Source organism: Lissotriton vulgaris, chromosome 2_1, assembly GCF_964263255.1.
Source record: "Lissotriton vulgaris chromosome 2_1, aLisVul1.2, whole genome shotgun sequence".
Taxonomy (NCBI): Eukaryota; Metazoa; Chordata; class Amphibia; order Caudata; family Salamandridae; genus Lissotriton; species Lissotriton vulgaris.
In genome coordinates this window covers 2,024,806,631-2,024,828,096 of record NC_141687.1, presented here as the reverse complement: position 1 = coordinate 2,024,828,096, position 21,466 = coordinate 2,024,806,631, and the positions used below count along the sequence as shown (strand labels likewise).

The following is a 21,466-nucleotide window of genomic DNA, read 5'->3' as shown; positions in this document are numbered from 1 at the left end:
TTACCCCCACCATTATTGCCAGCATTACTCTCACTACCACCATTATTACCTCCTGTAATGTCACCATCTCTAATACCACCAGCATCATCACCCCCACTACTGCTTCCACCATCACCACCATCACCCCCACTACTGCTTCCACCATCACCACAGCTACCACCATCGCAACCACAAATATCCTTATCCTTCCACTATTACCCCACTGTTGCCAACCTCACCACTGCTATAACCATCACCACTACTACGACTACCTACACCTCTATTTCTACCAAAATGACCATCACCCGATAATTAGCACAACTGCCAGCCTTAACAGCGCCACCACTGCTAGCACCATTCTTACCACTATCACCACCAGTATTGACGTGACCACCAAAACCATACAACTACGATTGTTATCACCAGTATCGCCATCACCACCACAACCAGCAGTACTGCAACGTTTTCATATGTTGTAATGTGACACGTGTGAGAGAAATGGATGAATAGATGCCTGAGTGTAAGGATGAGTGAACGAAACGATGATGAGTTGGTGAGTAGATGAAGAGATGAATGAATGGGGCTTTGAAGAAACATCCATTGACCCATTCTTGCAATTACTCATTCACCCCTCCACAATACTGAACAAACTGAGGACATTTAGATTCAATGACTTATTGTATTATATTAACAGGTACTCAGATGCAGCTAATTTAGAGGAGGGTGTAAGTTTGAGCTGAGGGCAATGCTTGTTTAGATAATGCATTTCTATGGTTTAATTCTTAAACTATAATAAAACTTTGAAAATTAAGTTAAAAGGTGTGAAAATTATGTTACAACTGTTTTTGCTGTAAAAATGTTGATTTCGGGGCGTGGCCAAGATGGCGGCGGAGTGAGACGTCTTTCTCGGTCCCTCCGCCGCCGTTTCCCTAATAGCATTGTTCTCAGCCTTGCAGGGGGTCCTGCTCTCGACCGGAGGCGGCCACAGGCCATCAGGATACTGCCAGACAGCCTCCGGTTAAGTTTCCGGTCCTCGGGCCCCGCGGAGAAGGGTGCGGCGCCTTGCGGCAGCGAGACCGGGAGCAGTGCCCGGAGTGCGTGGTGCACGTCGCCGGCGGGCGATCACTGTGGGTCCCGGCTCGGAGGCCTACCTTGGCGGCATTTCGCGCCGGGCGCCATTGCTGTCGCGCCCCGCAGCAGCGGAGGGCTGCACACAGCCGGACTGCGAGGGGTGCAGTCCCAGTACTCTGCGAACGGCGTCCAGCGGCGTGAGGACAACTGCGGCAGAATCGGACCCCGTACTGCTCTGGTACCGCAAGCGACCACCAGCGACCACCTATACAGGGATCGGGCCTGGGGGACCCGCGTTGGCCAAAGGGGTCCTCCTATCATCAAGAAGCGGTGAGGCTGTAGGCTGGGGGTGCCCTGTATTGCCCTGTATTGCGCTGGGAGGCCTGCCGCGCGGCATCATCTTGCTCCCCCTTCCCCCTCCTCGCCCGGGCCGGCGGTGGTGAGGGCGCAGAGGCGGCATACAGGGGCGAGAGATTGGAAGCGATGACGACGCCCCCCCCCTTGTCCTATGCCCGGATCTGGACTTTGCTGACCGGCCCTCTTGCCTACGGAGGAACTCACCCGGGGGTGCCTGCCGGGGGTCTGCGTCAGTGAGCCCTGGCCTTGGTGGGGACGACGCGGCCGGTTAACCCGCACTTGGAGGACGCCCTGTGGTGCGTGGGCAGCAGGAGTGCACGCCGTGAGTGTCCAGTGAGCACGGCCCTCTTGGCCCCGGAGTCGGAGGGGAAGCTCCGCCCTGGTGTGCGGAGGGACAGCGGTATCATGGCAGCCAACAGGACGAAGAAGGACAAGGAGAAGGAGAAGGCCCTGAAGGAGGGCGCACAGAGGAGCTCGCCGCTGAGGGCACCCGCGGTGACGAACAAGGCCACGGCGCCAGATGAGAGTGAGGCACCGGCCACCAAAGCTTTCATGAGAACTTTTCACAGCCATCAAAGAGGACATTCAGGAGCTGCGGTCGCAACTGGCCTCGGACCTCAGGGCGGTAAGAAGAGACGTCGACGCCATTGGAGATAGAGTGGCGACCCTCGAGGACTACGACCTGGAGACGGCGGGGGACATACATAGGCTCCAACAGGATGTTCTCCGCCTTACTGAGCAGAATCTCGACCTGCAGACCCACGCTGAGGATTTAGAGAACAGATCCCGGCGCAATAACATTTGTATCCGCGCAGTCCCTTGGAAGGGTGAGGGGTCGGACTTGCGAGACTGTCGATGGCCTCTTCCGACACGTCTTGCAGGAAGAAGATCTCCGCGAGATTCAGCTTGATAGAGTCCACAGGGTCGGCCTGCCGCGTGGAGCCAACGCACCGCCCCCCAGATATCCTGGTGTGCGTCCACGATTTTCAGCTCAAAGAAAGGATCCTGAAAAAAGCCCGGAGCACAACCCACTCATGTTCCGTGATCATCGCCCGGTGCTCTACCAGGATTTGGCAGCCTCCACCTTGGCCAAGCGGAGAGGCTTCCGCCCGGTCACTACCTTCCTGAGGGAACAGGGCGTCCCCTACTCCTGGGGCCACCCCTTCCGGCTGGTCTTTCGATGGAAGGGGAAGCTGGTCCAGATGCGTTCTGTGGAGGTCGCCCGCGAGCTCTTGGGAATGGAGAGGGCTGATCCTGCTGCTGAGTCCTCATCCCCCCCTCCGAGGACTCGTCGTCGCTCCACGGAATGGCACACCGTGGGCAAACCATCGAAGCCTTCAGGCCCGGATCTGTCCGTCAGTCTGCAGGAAAGAGATGCAGCGGTAGCGTCAGTAGTAAAGGTGACCGAGGCGCCCGAGGGGACCTGAGCAAAATGGCCGGACACTTCCCCTCTGCAAGTTAACGGCTGGCGGTGGAGGGACCCGTATACAGGACTCTGATGGGTTATGTACTGTCACGTTCCCCGTGTATATTGTCCTGTATCAGGACAATATCAAGTCCATGCCCCCAGCCCTTGGGACTCTACTGACGAACTCTTGTTTCCCTCTGATGTCCTTTCATGGGGGGGGCTTTGTCAGACTGTTGTTGTTGTGGGATTTGTTTGAGGGGGGGTTCGGGTGGGGTGGGGTTCGGGGGAAGGGTTGGGGAAGGGGGGCACTCCGCATCAGCCGCTGGTCCCTGTTAGCGAGATCCCTGTCTTGCCTTCTCGATCGGGAAGGACCTGAAAATTTAGTTTGAATGTCCGAGGCCTCAACAGCCCTGTTAAACAAGCGGCGATCTTGTCACTACTGGAGGGAGCGGAAGGCGACATTTGTCTCCTTCAGGAGACACATCTCCTTGCCAAGGACACTAAAAGGATGAAAGACAGGCGCTTCCCCACCCAGTTATGGTCTTCCTGTGGCACGAAGAGGCAGGGGGTGGCGATATTGATCAGCGCGAAGGCGCATTGTAAGGTGCTGTCCCAGGTAGTAGATATCAAGGGTAGGTTTTTGGCGGTTAGGATCAATGTTCCCTCTAATTTTTTTCCTCCGTGTGCGGCAGTGTAGGTGTTCCGTGCACTGCAGCCATGGCTATGTGCGCCAGGAACCAAGCCTCATTTCTGGGTACAGCGCTAAATATCACTCCAAACTTTTGCATAAACAAATGAAAACATTTCCACACATACAGCACCACGTTAAGTGTCTTAAGACAGGTTTGTAATTTGGATACATATGCCATGACATGAATTGGTTACACAGGCAAGTACACTTCGGGTTTAAAAAAGCATGAGACTCCAATTGTGGTACCATCATAAGATTTTACTGCTATAGGTGTAATAGTACTTGTTGTATTATATATCTGGATGCAGAGACAGAAAGAAGCAGCAAAATATCAGCTGGGCGGCACACTAGGCTAAGCATAGATTTCTAATTTATGTGTTACTTAAGAAATGCAGAACGTCCAAAAGAACAATGTGTAAGGCGTGATGGTGCTGAAACTTGTCCAGGCCGCCCGCTCTGTCAGGTGGCACAGGAGCTAAGTTATTGGCCACGCCAGCAAATTATTTCTAAGCAGCCCGGGACTGCCGACTGGAGTCCACTGGGCGAGGGAGAGTGCACTGCTGCATCATGCAGTTAGGAGACAGCAGTGAGATGGCCAGTCGTCACCTTTTGAGACTCACGCTGCAGAGGGGAAGAAGAAGAGGAACCACAGAACGAACACAGTAAGTATAACCACCTGTCACCGCCAGTCACAGTATACCAGTCACAATCAAATTGATTTAGTTTTAGGAAAGCACATGATATGCTTTCTCTGGAAGTTCCCGCCTGCCTTTTGAGGAACGTCAAAGCAGTAAGCCATACACAGGGTATGGTAGTACGCCCTACTTGCTATCACCGCTGTAAACTTTAGAACACGAGTTGATGAATTACCTGGTTTGTATTCTAGCACCAAACCTTAACATTTTGCCGAATACACCCGCCTTTGACAGAATTACTGAATAGCGTCATCCACAGTAAATACTGAGATACAACTATGAATTAAGTGTTGGGGAAATAACACATTGTTTTTCTTATTGTGGTGCTGGCTGCAGGCACAGTGGCAATGTACGGTCTTACAGGACTTCACAATGTCAGCGTCGGTGACTGAGACTATGCAGGATGTTTTCATTTTACTAGCATCACCATAGAAGGCATTGAGCTGCTTAGGCTGGTGGCTGGGCCCCCATAAAACAGCATGCAAGGAGACCCGTAAGAAGCAAAAACTGCTGTGAGCCAGAGCGCGAAACTCCTGAGGAGAACTGCCTGCGGCTCTCCATGCGCTCTCACACATCTTTAAATTGGAGCTATAGACTGTTTCCTTCCTCCCCGGCTGAAGCAACAAAACACACCGCAGCTCAAGACTTGAAAGCAAAGCTGCTCTCAGACACTGGTGGGAAGCAGCAGTCAGGTAACTCACCCTAGGGTTGATACCTTTTCCAGTGAAAAATTGGCCATTAGTTGTTATTCAAAGAATCTGCAAAGGCCTGGATCTGATACTAAATAGGACTGAATACAAAATTGAATTTATTAATTGGAATGTGCCTTTTCAGTATGTGTTTACTTTAAGTGTTAGTCACTCATAGATCACCCCCAGAACACTTTTGAAACTGCTTTCTATTTATATTTGTTCTTTGTAGTATGTACAGATAAAATGTAAAAATTGCAGCTTTAAGTGATTTTGCTTATTTGTGTACTGTCTGCAACATCAAAATACCTTCCCTGTGTTCATTTGATTTCAGCATGATGTGCTTAGCTGTATTATGGTGCAATAAAGTGCAAAGGCATGGGGGTATGCAATGTTTTAGGATTATTTCTTTACTTTTATATCTTCTGGGCACACAACTCATATCAGTATCCTAACTTTCCATTTCAGGGGGTTTGAAGCAGTTTCAAAATATTGTAGGTCTTATTGATCAAAAGGGTGTAACTGTTAATGAAAGGGTCTGGCAACGATGCATTTGAGGAGTTTCTCTTAACAAATGTCGTTAGTCACTTTTCAGATCTTTAAAACCAATATCTAGGATACAATCATTAAAGTTTAATTTTGTACAGCAGTAAACACTACATTTCTGCCATTTATAAGGTATGAAAATAGTAGTTGTTACAATTACATAGTTTAGGGTACTCACATCGAAAAGATGTGAGGATAAGTCTGCTTTACCCAGTTTTAAATTCCAAAACATCGAACTAGCCAGCGACAAGCATTCAGCACACCCAGCCACCTTCCCGGCCTATTTATGATAACATTTTTCATAAAAACAGAATCTATATTAATAATACTTGGCAAAATTATTCTAATACTTGTAGCAATTATTTACATTCATACATTTGTACCATGTGGTTTAAAAGAAAATAATAAGTGTGAGGGACAACTTGAAAAAAGTGAAGCTTCATACACTTTTGTTCTTTTTTTTAGTTTTATGTACGCAAACTCCACCCGGAGGGGTCAGAGCACTTTACATGAGCACCAGTTACGTTATAGACTTTCACATTCATTTTTTTTTGTTAAGTGATTTGCCCAGAAATGTAAAACTTACATGTAAAAAACTGATTATGCTGACCGCTATGGTTGCAGGGCTGGGCAGCACTGACTAGGACTGGTGAAACGTTAAAAACTCTTCCTCTGGGTACTGGCGGGGCCAGAGTTATGAGAGGCCTCATGCACCAAATAAGCTTCGGAAGCCATGTTCAGCCCAGACTCATGTGGCATTACCATATCAGGCAGCAGGCACCACCAGCTGAGACTGTCCAGCAGCCTCAGTGGCGGCACTCACTGGAGTGCCAAATACATAGCTGCCAAGGTTTCAGATTGTTATGTGTGACTTTTCCATAATTGCAGTGTAATTATGAGTGACATTTCAACGACTGAGTGTCCCTTTCTCGCAAGCAAATTAAAGCCATGGAGATGAGGGAAACCTTGAACTATCAGAAATTACACCCATTTGAGCGACAAGAAACTCTAAGAAGATCTTAAAACTACTGTAAAGCACCAGAACTCAGGAGAGCGTGGCACGCATTACAGCCTGCCGGTATGCTGTATTAGACTTCACTATAGCACTGCTTCTTCAACCCTAACAATAATGATTACCGAGCCCTGCTGAGCTGTGCCTGCCCCGGTCAGTACACTGCTACATGCTGCACCAGAACACACCAGCAGGCAGTGGACTTCACAGACCACTACAAGCACCAGGCTCATAACTAAGTGGCGCCAGTTGGACCGGAACCTATTAGGTCACTAGTGCTGTAGTTATGGTCTGCTCAGACTATGGCTGCCTGATGCTGATGAAAGATGTGTTGAAGTTCTTTAATTGTTTATGTTACAGTGGCCCGGAGAGGTAGGAATTTTACTTATAAGATTGTTGCTGTGTGGGCGTTTTAGCTTACAAATTAATACTTTTTGTATCTTACAACTGACTCACTAATACAGGATCTTAGCAAAACAAAGAGTGAGCAATGTTCATAGGAACAATGCTTTTCGTAATAAACTCCCTGATTCTGACACATGTTTACGAGCATTCAGGCTGGAGGTCAGAGAACGAAGTTTCAAAGGTGAAAGTATCGTAAACCGCGCCATCGACTTGGGGATATATAAACATCCAGCTACGTAGGAAGAGAAGAATCGAGGCTACTGATCCAGCGCTTTTTTTGTTAACTGCAGAAGAAAATTACCATTACCAAGTTTTTTGTTCTCTTTCCTGTCGCATTTCTGTTTTTGCAATAAGAGAGCACGTCTGAGGGCTGATTGTGGGCCATTGTGAAAATATTCCTGTTAATTTCAGCACAGTAGGGTGCTGCAATTAACGGGAATACTTTCACAAGTGCCCACAATCGACCCTCAGCCGAGCTCCATTAAGAAAAGAAATGCAACAGGCCCAAAAGCACGACGTGCACTTTACACGTCGTGCTTTTTAACTTGATGCGGCTTTTCTTAATGGAGCTGGGCTGAGGGTTGATTGTGGGAACTTGTGAAAGTATTCCCGTTAATTGCAGCACCCTACTGTGCTGCAATTAACAGGAATATTTTCACAATGGCCCACAATCAGCCGGCTGCTGTGGCCCATTAGAAAATAAATGTAGCAAGTGCAAGAGCCACTTGCTATGGGAAAGTGTACCTGACAATTACCGATTTTCGCGCCGCTCGCGTTTTAAAAGCGGCGGCGCGATTGTTCTCTCGGTATGTGCGCGCTTCACTAAGACCAGTGCGCGCTCGGAGTCACTGAAGTGGGCGGCCGCGCACGCGCGCAGGATGCAGGGAACACTGGTTAGGATTCAATGGGGCGACTCCCACTTCACTGTAGGCTCCCTCTACGCCCCCAATGTGCAGCAAGAACCCTTTTTAACCTCAGCGCTTGCAGATGTGTTGGCCTCCCTATATCCCTGGGTTTTGGTGGGAGGTGATCTGAACATGGTGATGGACCCGGCGCTTGACAGGTCTGAAGCACGCTCCCACGCGACCGGCGCCGTCTCCAAAGGGGGCCTGCTCTGGCTACAGGAGGGGGGACTTCATGATGTATGGCGCCACCTGCACCCCGTAGAGCGCGATTATACCTACTACTCGGCGGCGCACAAGTCCTACGCGCGCTTAGATCACTTTCTTGCCTCCACCTCCCTGCTTCCCCAGCTTTCCTCTGCGGAGATAGCGCTGCGCTCCCTTTCTGATCACGCGCTCATTTCTGTGATGATGTCTGGGGGGTCCGGTGGGCAGACCCGCGGGAGTTGGCGCTTGCGCGATTCTCTTCTCAACTCTGCCTCTGTGGTGGACCGCTTACAAGACACGATCGAGCAATACCTTGCCACCAACGATGTCGACGACATGCCCCTTAGCTCGGTCTGGGAAGCGCTTAAGCTGGTCGTGCGGGGCGACTGTATCGCGATCTCGGCATCCCTGGCGAAGCTGCCCAAGGAAAAGCGCGAGGAACTCGAGCGCGACGTGCGCGGGCTAGAGGCAATACACAAGCGGACCGGGGCGCAGAGGGTCTGGAGGGAATTGGAGACAAAGAGGCGTATGCTAAAACACTTGGACCTCGATAGGGCTGAGTATGCGCTCTTACGCTTACGCCACAAATTTTACCTTAGCGGCGATAAAGGGGGCAAGATGCTAGCGCATCGTTTGAGAGCCCGGACACAACAGGCGATGGTCTCGGTCATCAGGGACGAACACGCTGTGGAACAGGCGGCCGACGCGCGCATCGCGGACAGCTTTCAGCATTTCTATCGCGCGCTCTATACGTCCGACCCCCCTGACCCCGATCGGGTCCAGGCCTACCTGGCGACTTGCAACATTACTCCTCTCTCCCAGAGTTCGGCAACGTCTCTTGACGCGGAGATACGCATCGAAGAGGTTATCTCGGCAAAAGCGCGCCTGAAGGTTGCCAAATCACCGGGCCCAGATGGCTTCTCAGCCTCCTTCTATAAGAAGTTCTGTGGTGCCCTAGCCCCCTTCCTGACACGTCTCTTTAACTCTTTCAGGGACTCGGGGAACGTGACTCCGTCCATGGCCGAGGCGGTGGTCACTGTCATCCACAAAGCAGGCAAGGATGCCAAGGAGTGCGGCTCTTACCGCCCCATTTCACTTCTTAAAATAGATATGAAATTGTTCTCTGGCATCCTTGCAGCCCGCCTTAGCCCGTTTATGGACGGCATCATTGAACCTGACCAGGTGGGCTTCGTACCGACGCAGCAAGGTGGCGAGAACACCAAGAGGCTCCTTCACCTAATGGACTCGGTGCATCGGTCACGCACGCAGGCGTGCTTCCTTTCAATAGATGCCGAGAAGGCATTCGACCGGGTCGATTGGTCGTATATGTTCGCGGTCCTACGAAAGTTCGGATTGGGAGACGCTTTTGTCAATTGGGTCCGCTGCCTCTATGCTTCCCCCCGGGCCACTGTCCGAGTGAATGGTTGCGGCCTTTAAAATAGTTACATACTGGTATCACATGCCAGCGAGGATCCACGGGTGGGACCCCAAGTGCTCGAGTCTTTGCTGGATGGGTGGTGGGAGGAGTGGGTAGGCTTTTGTTTCTTTTTGGTTGTTTTTTTCTTCTCTGTTTTTATAAAAAGCAGCATAGACGCCCTACATGGTGGCCCCGCCTGGCTGACAGCCCATCTTCGCCGGGTCGCCCTCCGGGTTGTAGACCTCATGGCTGTGTTTTTGTGCTGTTCCTCTACGCTCTGCCGGCCGGTGGATGTAGGCAGCCTAGCTGTGTTCACTGCTACATGTCTGCTGAATAAAAATTGTTTGATTCTAAAAATGTTGATTTCTATAAACGAGGGGTCGCCAACCTTCTCTCTAGTAACAGCTACTTAGGGTCAGTAAAAATCATCCTGAGCTACTAATATGATTAGAGTTTTAATACTTACCACGTCAAGTTTACATTCGTGGCCCCCCATCTGCAAGATTACCTGCAGTGTGAGTACATCCGGCACGGTTCACAGCAGTAATGTAAAAACTGCTTTGTCAATTTTGTAATGCCACTACATGGGTAAAACATAACAGCAATGCCCCTGCCACCAAGTTACTTTTAGTAACAAGTCTCCCCAAACATCAGCATATGAGTTATAAAAATATAAACATTTTCGCCTTGAATAACTATTTTTTAATTTTTGTATGTTTTCAACCACCAAAAAGTTTCTAATTTGCTAGACTAGCCTGCACACAGGAGATCTACTTATCGGTAGCTGGAGAGCTACCAGTAGCTCTTGAGATACTCATTGGATAAACCTGCTACTAAAAACAAATCGGGGCAAACAATACAGAAAAAAAATTATCCTTGCCAGTGAAATCAACTCTTTTTTTGTGACTCAACGGGATTACAGAACCAAAATATCACAAGATCAGTAGGCAAAACCAGACTCTTGTGCGCTGGACGCATTAGATGTAGAAGATACTTTAGGCCTCATTGTGGCCCCTAAGAATCTCTAATTTTCCTGTTCAACCATTCTGTGTGCCTCTGCCTGTTTGTGTATTCACTGTCTGGTTTTGGAGTGACAGGAGCTGGGCATGTGCATTCAGTGTAGACAGTCCCAAGGAGGTTTAGGTGTGTCCTGCCTTTCCTGGGTGACTTATAGCTGGGCTCAAAAAAGACCTGCTCTGCATTTAAAGTAGTGGGAGGTGTCTTATTAGCACCTTGAATAGGCTGTGTCTCCTTTGCACAACGCTGTCTCCACCTCCTGTAGAGAAGCTGGATTAGAGAGGACAGAACTGGTTTGGACTTGGCTCAGATACCCTTGCTACAAAGAGAATTAAGAGAAAATGCCAGTATAAGTATTGGACCTTAAACTCCAAAGAATTCAATCTCTTCTGGACTCAAAAGGAACCTCTGTCAAGGAGAAAAGAAGGAAAGCTGTGAATGGGAGTACTACATCTTTGCTGTGTGTGCTTTGGTGGGTTGGCCTGCAGTTGCTGCTTCTGCCAAGGAAATGACAAAGACTGGAACTTTTCTATGAACCTGCTTGAAGAAGAATCTCTTAACGCTTGTGTGTAATTGCCTCCTGTTCTCAAGTCTCAGGGACACAAACACGTCACCTGCACCCACTGACCAGCACCTGGACTCCTCTGTTTACTCCTGTATTCAGGTGGGAATTCCAGTTCCTGGGCCCTGAGAATTGTGCTTGTACTTGCAAAGCAAAAAGAACAACTCTGACGCGTCGGCAACATCGGCAGTGACTCTGCGACCGGCATCGGGGGCACCGCTCGTGAAGTGGACGATGCACCACCCAATCTTCAACGCAGCTTCAACGCCCTTTGACGATGGGAGTTATCAGCCTTCCCTACACCAGCAGTTGTACCAACGCCATCACTGCCATGGAGCCGATAACCAACGAGGGTGACTTCATGAACTCTTCTTCACATCAACTCACCGTAACTGACGCCTCATCACCCACGCTGCCTAACTTCTCTTGTCCTAGACTCGACGCCTCGCATCCTCACGGACTCGACACCTCGCATCCTCACGGACTCGACGCCTCGCCTCCCCGTGGCTGAAAGAAACTGGCCTCGCCTTGGCTCAAACTCCCCACCTCCACGACGCTGTGCATCGTCTGTTGACTTCGTTTCCAAGGTACTGTTGTTTGGGGTGTCCGTGTGGCTTGTGCTTGGCCCACGCACCTCACTGTCAGACCTGTACTTTGGATTAGTCTGTCACAACGTCGTAATAGCCCCAGGTGGAGCTATTTTAGTTCTACTGTTCTATCTTTGAAGTAACCATTTAAAAGTATATCTTGAAATTTTTATGTAGGTTTTTTGTTGTTTTGGTATTGTTTGGTTTAGATAAAGATACATTATCTCCTAAACTGGTGTGGTGTCCTTTTGTGGTGTTTTCACTGTGTTACTGTGTGTTTGGGGCATAAATACTTTACAGATTGCCTTTGGGATAAGCCTGTATGCTCGTGCTAAGCTACCAAGGGGATGAACAGGGGTTATCTAAAGTGTGTAATCCCCTTACCCTTATTAGAAGGAAGAGTCCCTACTTGGACAAAGGTGCCTGACTCTGTCAATTATACTTTTGTAGGCTATAACACAATAGTCTTATGTTAGAAATGAGGTGTGTCTAACAGGGACTATACAGAGTTTGGCGGGGTGGAAAATCTGTAGTGCTCCAACCCAGTCAAACTCTTAGTTTGGTTCCCTCTTTATAGGCGAGGGAACCTGTTAGATCTGGGGGCCTTTAGTTGGCAATGGTATTCACCTTTGTCCAAATAGGGACCCTTACTTATAAGTCAGGGAATTACACTCCTTAATCACCCCTGCTCACCCCCTTTGTAGCTTGGCACGAGCAGACAGGCTTATCTCAGAGGCAGTGTGTTAAGCATTTGTGGATATACACAATAATACGGTGAAAACACTACAGATGGACCCAACACAGGTTCTATAAAAAAAAGTATTCTTTATATAGACTTAACACAAGACCACAAAAGACAAAAATCCACAATACTACGCTAAAAGGGGACTTAAAGATGATTCAAGTTGCTGAGTTCAAGTTGATGTTAAATACGACAAAGTTCTCAACAAAGTACCTGGATGCGTAACGCAAAGTAAACAAAGGGCTTGCCAAAGGGGAGCTGCGTCGGTTCCGTGATCCGGGGAACTGTGGGCCCTCTTCATTCAGCTACGATAGCACGGCTCCCAAATTATCCTCTGAGGCATCAGTCTGCACCACAAACTCTTTGGAGAAGTCAGGAGCCTTGAGCAAGGGCCTTCATCAGGGTGTCAAAAACGGTCTGGCACGCGTCAGTCCAGAACACCTGACATGGCAGCTTCCTTGAAGTCAGCTTTGTCACGAGGCAAAAATGGTGCCATACCCCATGACAAATCTGAGGTAGGCAGCAAAAAAACACAACACATGAAGTCAAAAGCAAAAATACATGGGAAAAACATGCCAAATATGCCAGGTCTAACACAAATCATTTTCTCCTGCAGCTGTCTAAGCATATACTTTAGGATACAATCACATAGTTTGACTGGGTCATCCAGCTGTGGAAGGTATATAGATGTTTTAGGGCTCTTGACCCAAAAAGCAGAATACACATATTGCATTAAATTAGGGATGTAATTGATTTCTTATTGCTCTACAATGTCTTTTCGGATACCAGCTCTGGATATACATGGAATAAATAGAACACACATTTGCATTGGTGATTTGTCTTAGAGACAAAACTGGATTGGATACTTTTGAAGATTGTATTATTTACTTCCTGAGGAGGTTGATTGAATAGGTTGAGGTGGGTGTTTAGCCGCTGCACATGAAACTACTTTATCCACTCTCCCTTCTCTAAGTAACAGGTGGATTTCATTCACAATCCATCTATTTTAGTTTTAGAAGACTTGCAGGAACTGACAAGAGTATTGCTTCTGAGGTCCAGCTGATAATCCTGAAGTAATGTTGCATTTAGTAAAAGAGAACTGACTGAAAGTAGATACTTGACACATCCAACAATCTCGCTTTAAGAGAGAACAAATAGATGGGGCGTTAATTTGTCAATCTCTGGTTTATGAAAGCTGTGGCCTAGAAAAGGATGTTGAGAACTTGCACCTTTCTGTGACTATAGAGAGAAGTGGCACCAAAGTTCTTCTTTTGTTTTGGTCAGTGCCTGTGGTAGAGTCTGTAAGTTGTGATGTTTTTCAGGAGGTTGCAAAAAGAACAATTGATGGACAGAATGCAGAAGAACAATGTCATACATTCACCCCCGTGCAGAGATCTGGGTCTAAATCCAATGTTTTTTTGCTAACCATGCCATTCCATTCCAGTTTGGACCCAGCCATATGTAAATCAGTCTTGACCCTGCACCCAATGGGAATAGTCCAGCCCGAACTGCCAGGCCAGGTCCTCCCTGGACTGGAAACAAGCATCCTAGGACCGGTTTTGGACTTTCACCCCTCATCTGCCAGGATAGCTTGACTCCAGTGGCATGGAGAGCACGGGACCCACGTCTGGGCATACCCATCCCACTCGGGGTGACATATGCAAAAAGAACAATTGATGGACAGATTGCAGAACAATGTCATATATTCATCCCAGTGCAGGGATTCTGGGCCTAAATCCATCATATTTTTGCTCTCCATGCAATTCCAGTTTGAACCCAGCCATATCCAAATCAGTCTTGACCCTGCGTCCAATGGGAACAGTCCAGCCCGAACTGCCAGGCCAGTTCGGGCTGGACTGTTCCAAGCATCCCAGGACTGGTTTCGGGCTTACAGCCCTAATCAGCCAGGATAGCTTGACTCTAGTGGCATGTAGAGCACGGGTTATCCAGGAGGTTGACCATACCTATGGAAGAACTATAAGTTAAATATTGAGTATGAATACAGAGGTTGGCTAGAATAAATACTTGAAGGTGCAAAAAGAGGGAGGAGATGTAGACATGAGTGTACGTGTCAGCTGAAGAATGGACAGATATGGGATGAGCTTGATTCACATGTTGCCTCACTAAGATGCTGTGCTGCAAATTGAAAGACTTTTGATTTCTTATATTTCTTTATAACCAGTGGCACTGGTGATGTAATGATAGTGCTCATGCAAACCAAACCTAGGTAGGGAGCAGTTAAACATGAGCCACAGTCCTGGAATATGAATCAAGAAGACCTGCCTACAGGGAAACTAATTTTAAAAAATAGACTGACATGCAGTTGTCTTTTTGGCAGTAACCCCAACTTTGGTCCACCCTAAATCCATAGTGCAAACGCAATTTTGAGGCACATAAAGGTACTTGAAGAAGTAAAATATTTATTCTTTCACTGTTCAAATTTGTTTTGTTTGAAGTATATTTCACTGTGGTCTATTAATAGTAACTTGCCACATAACTCTATTGTTTCTTCAGGGCATAAACAACTTTTACATAGTTGAAGTCTCACATATAAGAGGTTTAAGAATGCTCTCTGACTTGTTTATTACATTCCTTGCAGCAGTTAAACTAGAATTTACTTTTGGACTAACTTAGGCTAGGTTTTGAGTCTCCAATGCAGCAACGAAGCCAAACAGTTGATTGAGACTGTGATAATTATAGAGAATCTTGCCAAAGTCTGCACCAAATGTCACATGGAGATGCTTCACCCTTATGGGAGCATCATGTTGAAAACAGATCTGCATAGATACGTGGTTCTCCTAGACACAGACATCATACCAAAGAAGGTCAGACAGGCCAGCTCACTTTACAAATCTGACTCATTCCCCCACTCCTGGCTAAAATTGGAATAGGCCACAACTGCTTGACCACAGGCGGGTTTGTTAGTTGTCCACATTCAGAACTCCATTGGCCCTTGGGTGCACCCAGCGTCTTTGTGGGACTTTGCAACATGTGTCAGGTGCATAAACTTAGCGAGATGGATGTCCTAGGGTGCAAGAGTCAGTTCCATCACACATCTTAGGCGTCTGTCATCATTTAGCTCAGAAAGCACTCGTTTTAGGGAGATAATTTGTTATTTACCCCCTAGGGTCTGATCCAGATGCACCTGATCTGGGCAGACGTTGCCCATTTAGATGTCATGGTGGCTGCAGGAGTAGCTAATGGTTACATTTTTAAGTATACAGACAGTAACAACTCAATCATGTCTTCACCTAAAACAGCTGCCTCCACGTGCTCCAGCAACCACCAATCTCTCCTGTTCCTTCTCATTTCTCTTTCATTCTAGTTCACTCACACATCACCTGACTCTGAACTCATGGGAGAGTGAAACACAAGGCTCAGAGGAGCTCCTGTTTCTTCTTCTCCTGGAAGCTGACCATAGTTTTAATTCCCGGTAGTAAACTAAAGTGTTTAGAGTTTTACAAGGTTCACCTTCAAGGTCCTTGACCGGACCCCAAGGCAGAAGGTATGCTGAAAAACCGACAGATGACTGCATGGATGAGAAACTAAATTCTTCTTTCTTGAAAACACAGGAGAGGACCTAAAAGTCATAATGCTCATAGAGCTGAATGAAACCATAAAACCCCCTCCAAAAGAAAAGTGGGACTCCATGAATATAGTTTGTTTTACCACGAGCTCCGGCTATCCTTTAGAGGGACCTATGGAATGATCAAGAGTGTCAAACCAGACTGGAGATAGAGAATGTTTGAGGCAGTGCCTGTTTTTTTTTTATCGAAGTATGAACCCCCTGCGAAGAGTTTGTTTAGCACAATACTTATCCACTTTGACCACTTGTGGTTCAGAGTTTACACATCTCGGTTTGTAGTTTTTTAGTTTGTTTTTCAATTATTCCTGCAAACTCCTTTGTGAGGGTTTTGGGATTAAAGAACGGTAGGACAGAGACGGTGGTCATTAATTCTCAAATTCAGTCTGAGATGAGACCTGTTCATCTGTCCACGTATCTCCTCAACCAGTTCTACACATCTATTGTAGGAGAGGTATACCCGTGTTGGGACCTTTGTAAAGTTTTCTGGCCACGGGCAGAATCTGATTGGGTTTTTGAATGTAAATGGAATCTTTCCAACCTAATAACAATTTAACCTTGTACCTTTCTTATGTAATCCAATGGTGAGCGATCATATTCCCGTTGTATAGTCCAAGTGAGTGCACTTAAATGCCACATGAAGAAAAAAGGGGCCGTGTATTCTTCCCAGCAAAAGGGCTGTAGATAGAATTGATCCATGCCGATGAATTGCGTAATATTTATGATGTTTGTAAACCGGGGCTATTGGTCAGCTCTTTGGACCTGGAAAAGGCTCCTTTTTCCTAGGAGTTTATCCTCATCATGAAGTCGGAAAGTCACTGTACAGAAGTCTACACTTTGTGGGCTATGCCGAGACTGCATGTGTTATGGGTTCGCTTACAGGAGGAGAGCTGTAACATTCATTACCCATAGTAGTTTTACAGAACCATGTGGCGGGCCCAGGAAGACTTTGGGACCCAGGCACCTTATCCTCCGTAATGTGAGAGGCCCAAGTCAACCGCCAGTCATTGCAGCCCCATAGTATTGAAATGGGGGTGCTTTTCCCAGGAAGTGGAGAGGAATCCGAAGGCATCTTTACACTGTTATCCAGTATATTTTGTTGAATGTATTTTATGCCTTTGCACCTAACCCTATCCCTGAATGCTGCTTGATATTCATTTGGTTCTGAACTTACTGTGCAATAATGTGCCTTCTTTGCGTGAACAGGTGCTGCAAAACATGTTGGAGATGCCCTCAACGAACACGCCTCCAAACTGTCCCACAAGATCTGTGCGATTGGAATAGCTCCCTGGGGAGTTGTAGAAAACCGGGATGATTTAATTGGCAGAAATGTAAGATCAATATTCCACTACTTTTCAAAATTCGTCTTTTTTTTTTTGCTCCAGTGCCAGAATTTATATCCTGATGGCATGTATCTTACGCAGGTTGTTGCTCCCTACCAAACCTTGCTAAAACCAATGAGCAAACTGAGCATCCTGAACAATGTCCACTCACATTTCCTTCTGGTTGATGATGGTACAGTGGGGAAATATGGAGCAGAAGTCAACCTACGGAGAAACCTGGAAAAAACCGTCAGTCTGCAACAAATACATGCAAGTAAGTTCATCCCTGCTCACGTGTGGCATTCTTGGCCACTGCCAGAAATGTGAAAACTTAAGTTATTTTCTGTCCCGAGATAGTCCTCCATTCTCAATCAAGGATATTAGGCTAAAAATGTCTTGAAAGCCAATTTTGTTCTAACATTTTACAACAAATTTTCAAAAAGTGAAATGTTTTGGAGTATTGGGGAACAGTTGCTTTTAGTAAGAGAGTCAGTGAATCCTTTCATCACAAGAATGCCACACACAGGCATCATTCACAATTGCCTTTCATGTTCGCATTTCAGGATATTTCACAAATTTGCTAGAGAACAAAAATGGTTGGTTGCTTTATGTGAAACTGACCAAATCGTGTGATCCCAGGCTTATCGATTCCTTGTGCCTCAATGCCCTTAAGTGATTACAAAAAAATCAGGGTATGTTCATTACCCGTGAAGACTAACTGTTCCTACCTAACCACAGCACTGATAGTGAGGCATCTGCCCTCAGTAACTGAAATCAGCGCTGTCAATACTTGGATGGAATGTGAAATACCTACATGGTACTGTGGAGGGTACTAACTGTTTTGAATAGTGGCTGATTGTGCATATCTATTAGGATTTCTGTGTCTGCGAAGAACTGACCATACTTTGTTCTTCAGAGTCTGGTAAGATTCGGGTACTGTACCCCAAACCTGATCTTCATTAGTTGGTTTTCTCAAGGCTTCCTTAAAGCTGCCAAAAGGCACATGTATTCTGGTGATAGCAAAGGGCTAAATAAATATTTAGATCATTTATTTAGAACAATTTAACTGTCATAAAAATGAATCATAGGATGCCCAAGCCTTTGCGCTCCAGGGATCAGGGATGCCGCACTCACAAAGGTAAACATTTTCAAGGTCCTGCAGGTGGATAGCCAGGTTTCTCACAAGCTGCCTCTCAATTTGCATCAATTCTTTTTGGAAACTATGGCCAATCAGATGTACGGCTGCCCTCCATGTACTGTTTCTGCAAGCTTCATTTTAGCCACCATTGGTGAGCCCTGGGAGCAGGTCTAAGATATTGCTATTGATTCTTACTTCTACATGGTTACTATGTCATCCCTTTCACAGATGCCTCGTTTTCTGCGAATGTCTACCGTATCAAGGTGTTTTATCCACCTGGTTCTTCATACAGGTAGACCACTCAGCATACCTCACCATCTGCCTGCCGATTTCAAAAGACAGAGGGTGAGACAAGTGCCCTGGTACAGGGTCCCTTGATGTGGGTTTTCCAGTGCGTGGCCTCAAGCACATGCATCCCTCGCAAGATTCAGTAAAGCTTAAACCAGTGACAGAACCAAATTTCAGTCAATCAGAGAGTGGCTTCTGAATCATCTTTCCCATCCAGAGCCAGCACACCTCATATTTCAGAGCGCAAGTGTGTAGGATATAATCATATAAATACATAAGTTAATCAATGTAGTGAGCATCTGAACAAGGAGGTGGGAGGGTTGCTTGTGAATCTATCGATACTGAAGAACCAGAATGTACAGGGAAGTAACTTACAATTTTTTTCCAGTGTTGAATTTTTCATAGATTCACGTTCTTAAATCCGGGTAGTAAGCAGTAACAAACTTTATCCAATATACATAATCTGCAAAGTTTGGAAATATGCCAAGTGTGATGTAATTTATATATGGGAATAATAATAATGTTGACATGGTATAAGGATCGCTCACCTCTTTTAAATAGGTTGTAAAGGACTGCTTGAACAACTGCCACTTCTTGGTTGGTAATGGTATATAAACAGTAAGGTCTAGTGAAGGTAAGCCCATCTCATCATGTGGCTGCTCTGCATATGTCAGATAATGATATTCTGACAAACAGTGCTGTAGTGGTTGCCACACTTCTAGTCAAAGGAGAACATACTTTAGCTGTGAGCGGTCTTCCTTCTTTTTAATGGCAAAAAGCTATGACCGGGTTAGCATGTTAGCAATGTGTAGACCTGGATGTCGTTCTCTTTCAATTGCATTGTTACCCTGATGCATTTCCATGCATATGCCTACAGCTCCTTCACTGTCCTTTTTGGGCACCACTGCTATGAGAGAAACCCATGGCGTTGGACCAGTAGAACACTCAATAATATCATGCTTAAGTAATGATCAAATTTTTTCTTAACAGCTACTTGCAAATGAAAGAATGAAGGGATCTGTGTTGTACATTGAAAAAGCACATACCAATATATGTTTCCTTTAATTGTAGGTAAAAAAATTCCCATTAATTGGACACACTATCCAAATATTTATGAAATGGTAATAGGTACTGATGCAAATTATCATTTGTTAAAATTTATAGAGCCAAGCTACTATAAAAAAACAAAATTTAAGATAGTGGCTGCAGCATATAAAGCCTGGAGAATAATAAAAAAACTGGTGGGAATTAAGAAAATTACCAGGTATACGCCTCTAAATTCAAGTCAATGTTTTCCCACAATATTTAGAGACCAGGTGATGAAAAATTGGAATGACAAGGGGATTACCTTTCTCTCTGATTTATATATTAATAATTCGGAAATATTACTTACTTTTGATGATTTACAAAATAACTTTAAAATTCCTTCAAATGATTATTTTAAATTTCTACAGATTAACAGCTACCTACATTCATCTTCCAACATAGAAAGACTAGATTTAAGCCCAATTCTACTTCTAGACAATCTAAATAACAAAAGAAGGATTGGGTTCTATTATAACACCTTAATGAATTATCTTGTGGATGACTTTAATAATCTCAGGGATAAATGGGAAGAGAAATTAGGTACAAAGGATGTACTTCTGGAAGAATCAATTAAAATGGCTTCCTCTATTGTATTCTCTGGGCGTAATCGTACTCAACATTATATGATTTTGTGTGATTTGTACTATACACCGGCAAAAGTTCTGAAATGGGGGAGTATTACTGGAATTAAATGTAATCGGTGTAACTTAAGAGGGGCCGATACGTTACATATGTTTTATTCGTGTATAAAATTGGATGGATTAATTCGTGATGTTAAGAAATTCATTGAATACATTCTTTGCAAAGATATAGTTATATCGCCTGAACTTATATTGTTTGGTGTTTCCAAAGATTCAATAGATCTTGATCAAAATAATCTATTATTTATCATGATGGCTGAATTTCGCGCATGTATATCTAAGGATTGGATCAGTTCAGATTCACCATCTTTCTCTACATGGAGGGGTCGTCTTTTAGCTAGATACAAGCTTGAATCAGCAATATATGCCACCAAGGGGAAAAAAAGGAAACAACTTGGGTTAAAAATCTGGTCACCAATTCAGAAATGGACTGATGAAGTAATGATCTAGCGAATTTTGTATATTGCGTACTTATGTGTGATCCAGCTCTTCTTTATTTATTTATTTTTTTCTTTTTATTGGATTGTAGTATGTTCCTCTTTCTATATATTGTATAACATCTAGTCGAATTTCTTTTCAAAAGGGTATCATGTCATAATCTGTGTAAAACTTGCAACGCAAATATCAATAAAAATAAATTAAAAAAAAAAAAAAAAAAGAAAAAGCACATACCAGTAATCTAATTTAGATAGCGCAAGAGGGCTTCCTTTCATTGAGGAATAATAAGACAGAATATCCTAATTATCTTCAGGATAAGGAAGACTTAGGAGGATACTGCATTAACCTGATATCCAAATCATAATTTGTTGTTGATTTGGATCCCAAGATTCCTAACCTTTGTCACTGGGGTGGGAAGTGAGCCTAACACTTGCAACCATCAGCTGGGTGTCAGGAATTTAACATTGTTGCTTAAAAGAAGAACATCCATTTCCTGGAGTTAAACTTAAGGTAATTGGGTTTCATCGAATTATTGATTTGCCTTATACATTTGTTAAATCTGGTGGCAGTCTCTTCCGAATTACTAGATACTGAAACCACAATTTGTAATTCATAAGCACTAGAAATTACTGAGAAACCAGAAGATTTAATTAGTCTCGCCACTGGGGTGACCTATAGATTGA

The 21,466-nt window shown here is 45.5% G+C and overlaps 1 protein-coding gene across 1 annotated transcript in view; it reads left to right on the top strand.

Annotated features, from left to right (window-relative positions):
* LOC147733673 (transient receptor potential cation channel subfamily M member 7-like) overlaps positions 1 to 21,466 on the top strand; it is a 1,613,265-nt gene that overhangs the window by 442,036 nt on the left and 1,149,763 nt on the right. Inside the window, exons 6-7 of the mRNA XM_086958251.1 lie at positions 17,077 to 17,201; positions 17,295 to 17,466. Of these exons, the coding sequence (XP_086814377.1) occupies positions 17,077 to 17,201; positions 17,295 to 17,466 (297 nt within the window). The remainder of the gene's footprint in view (positions 1 to 17,076; positions 17,202 to 17,294; positions 17,467 to 21,466) is intronic.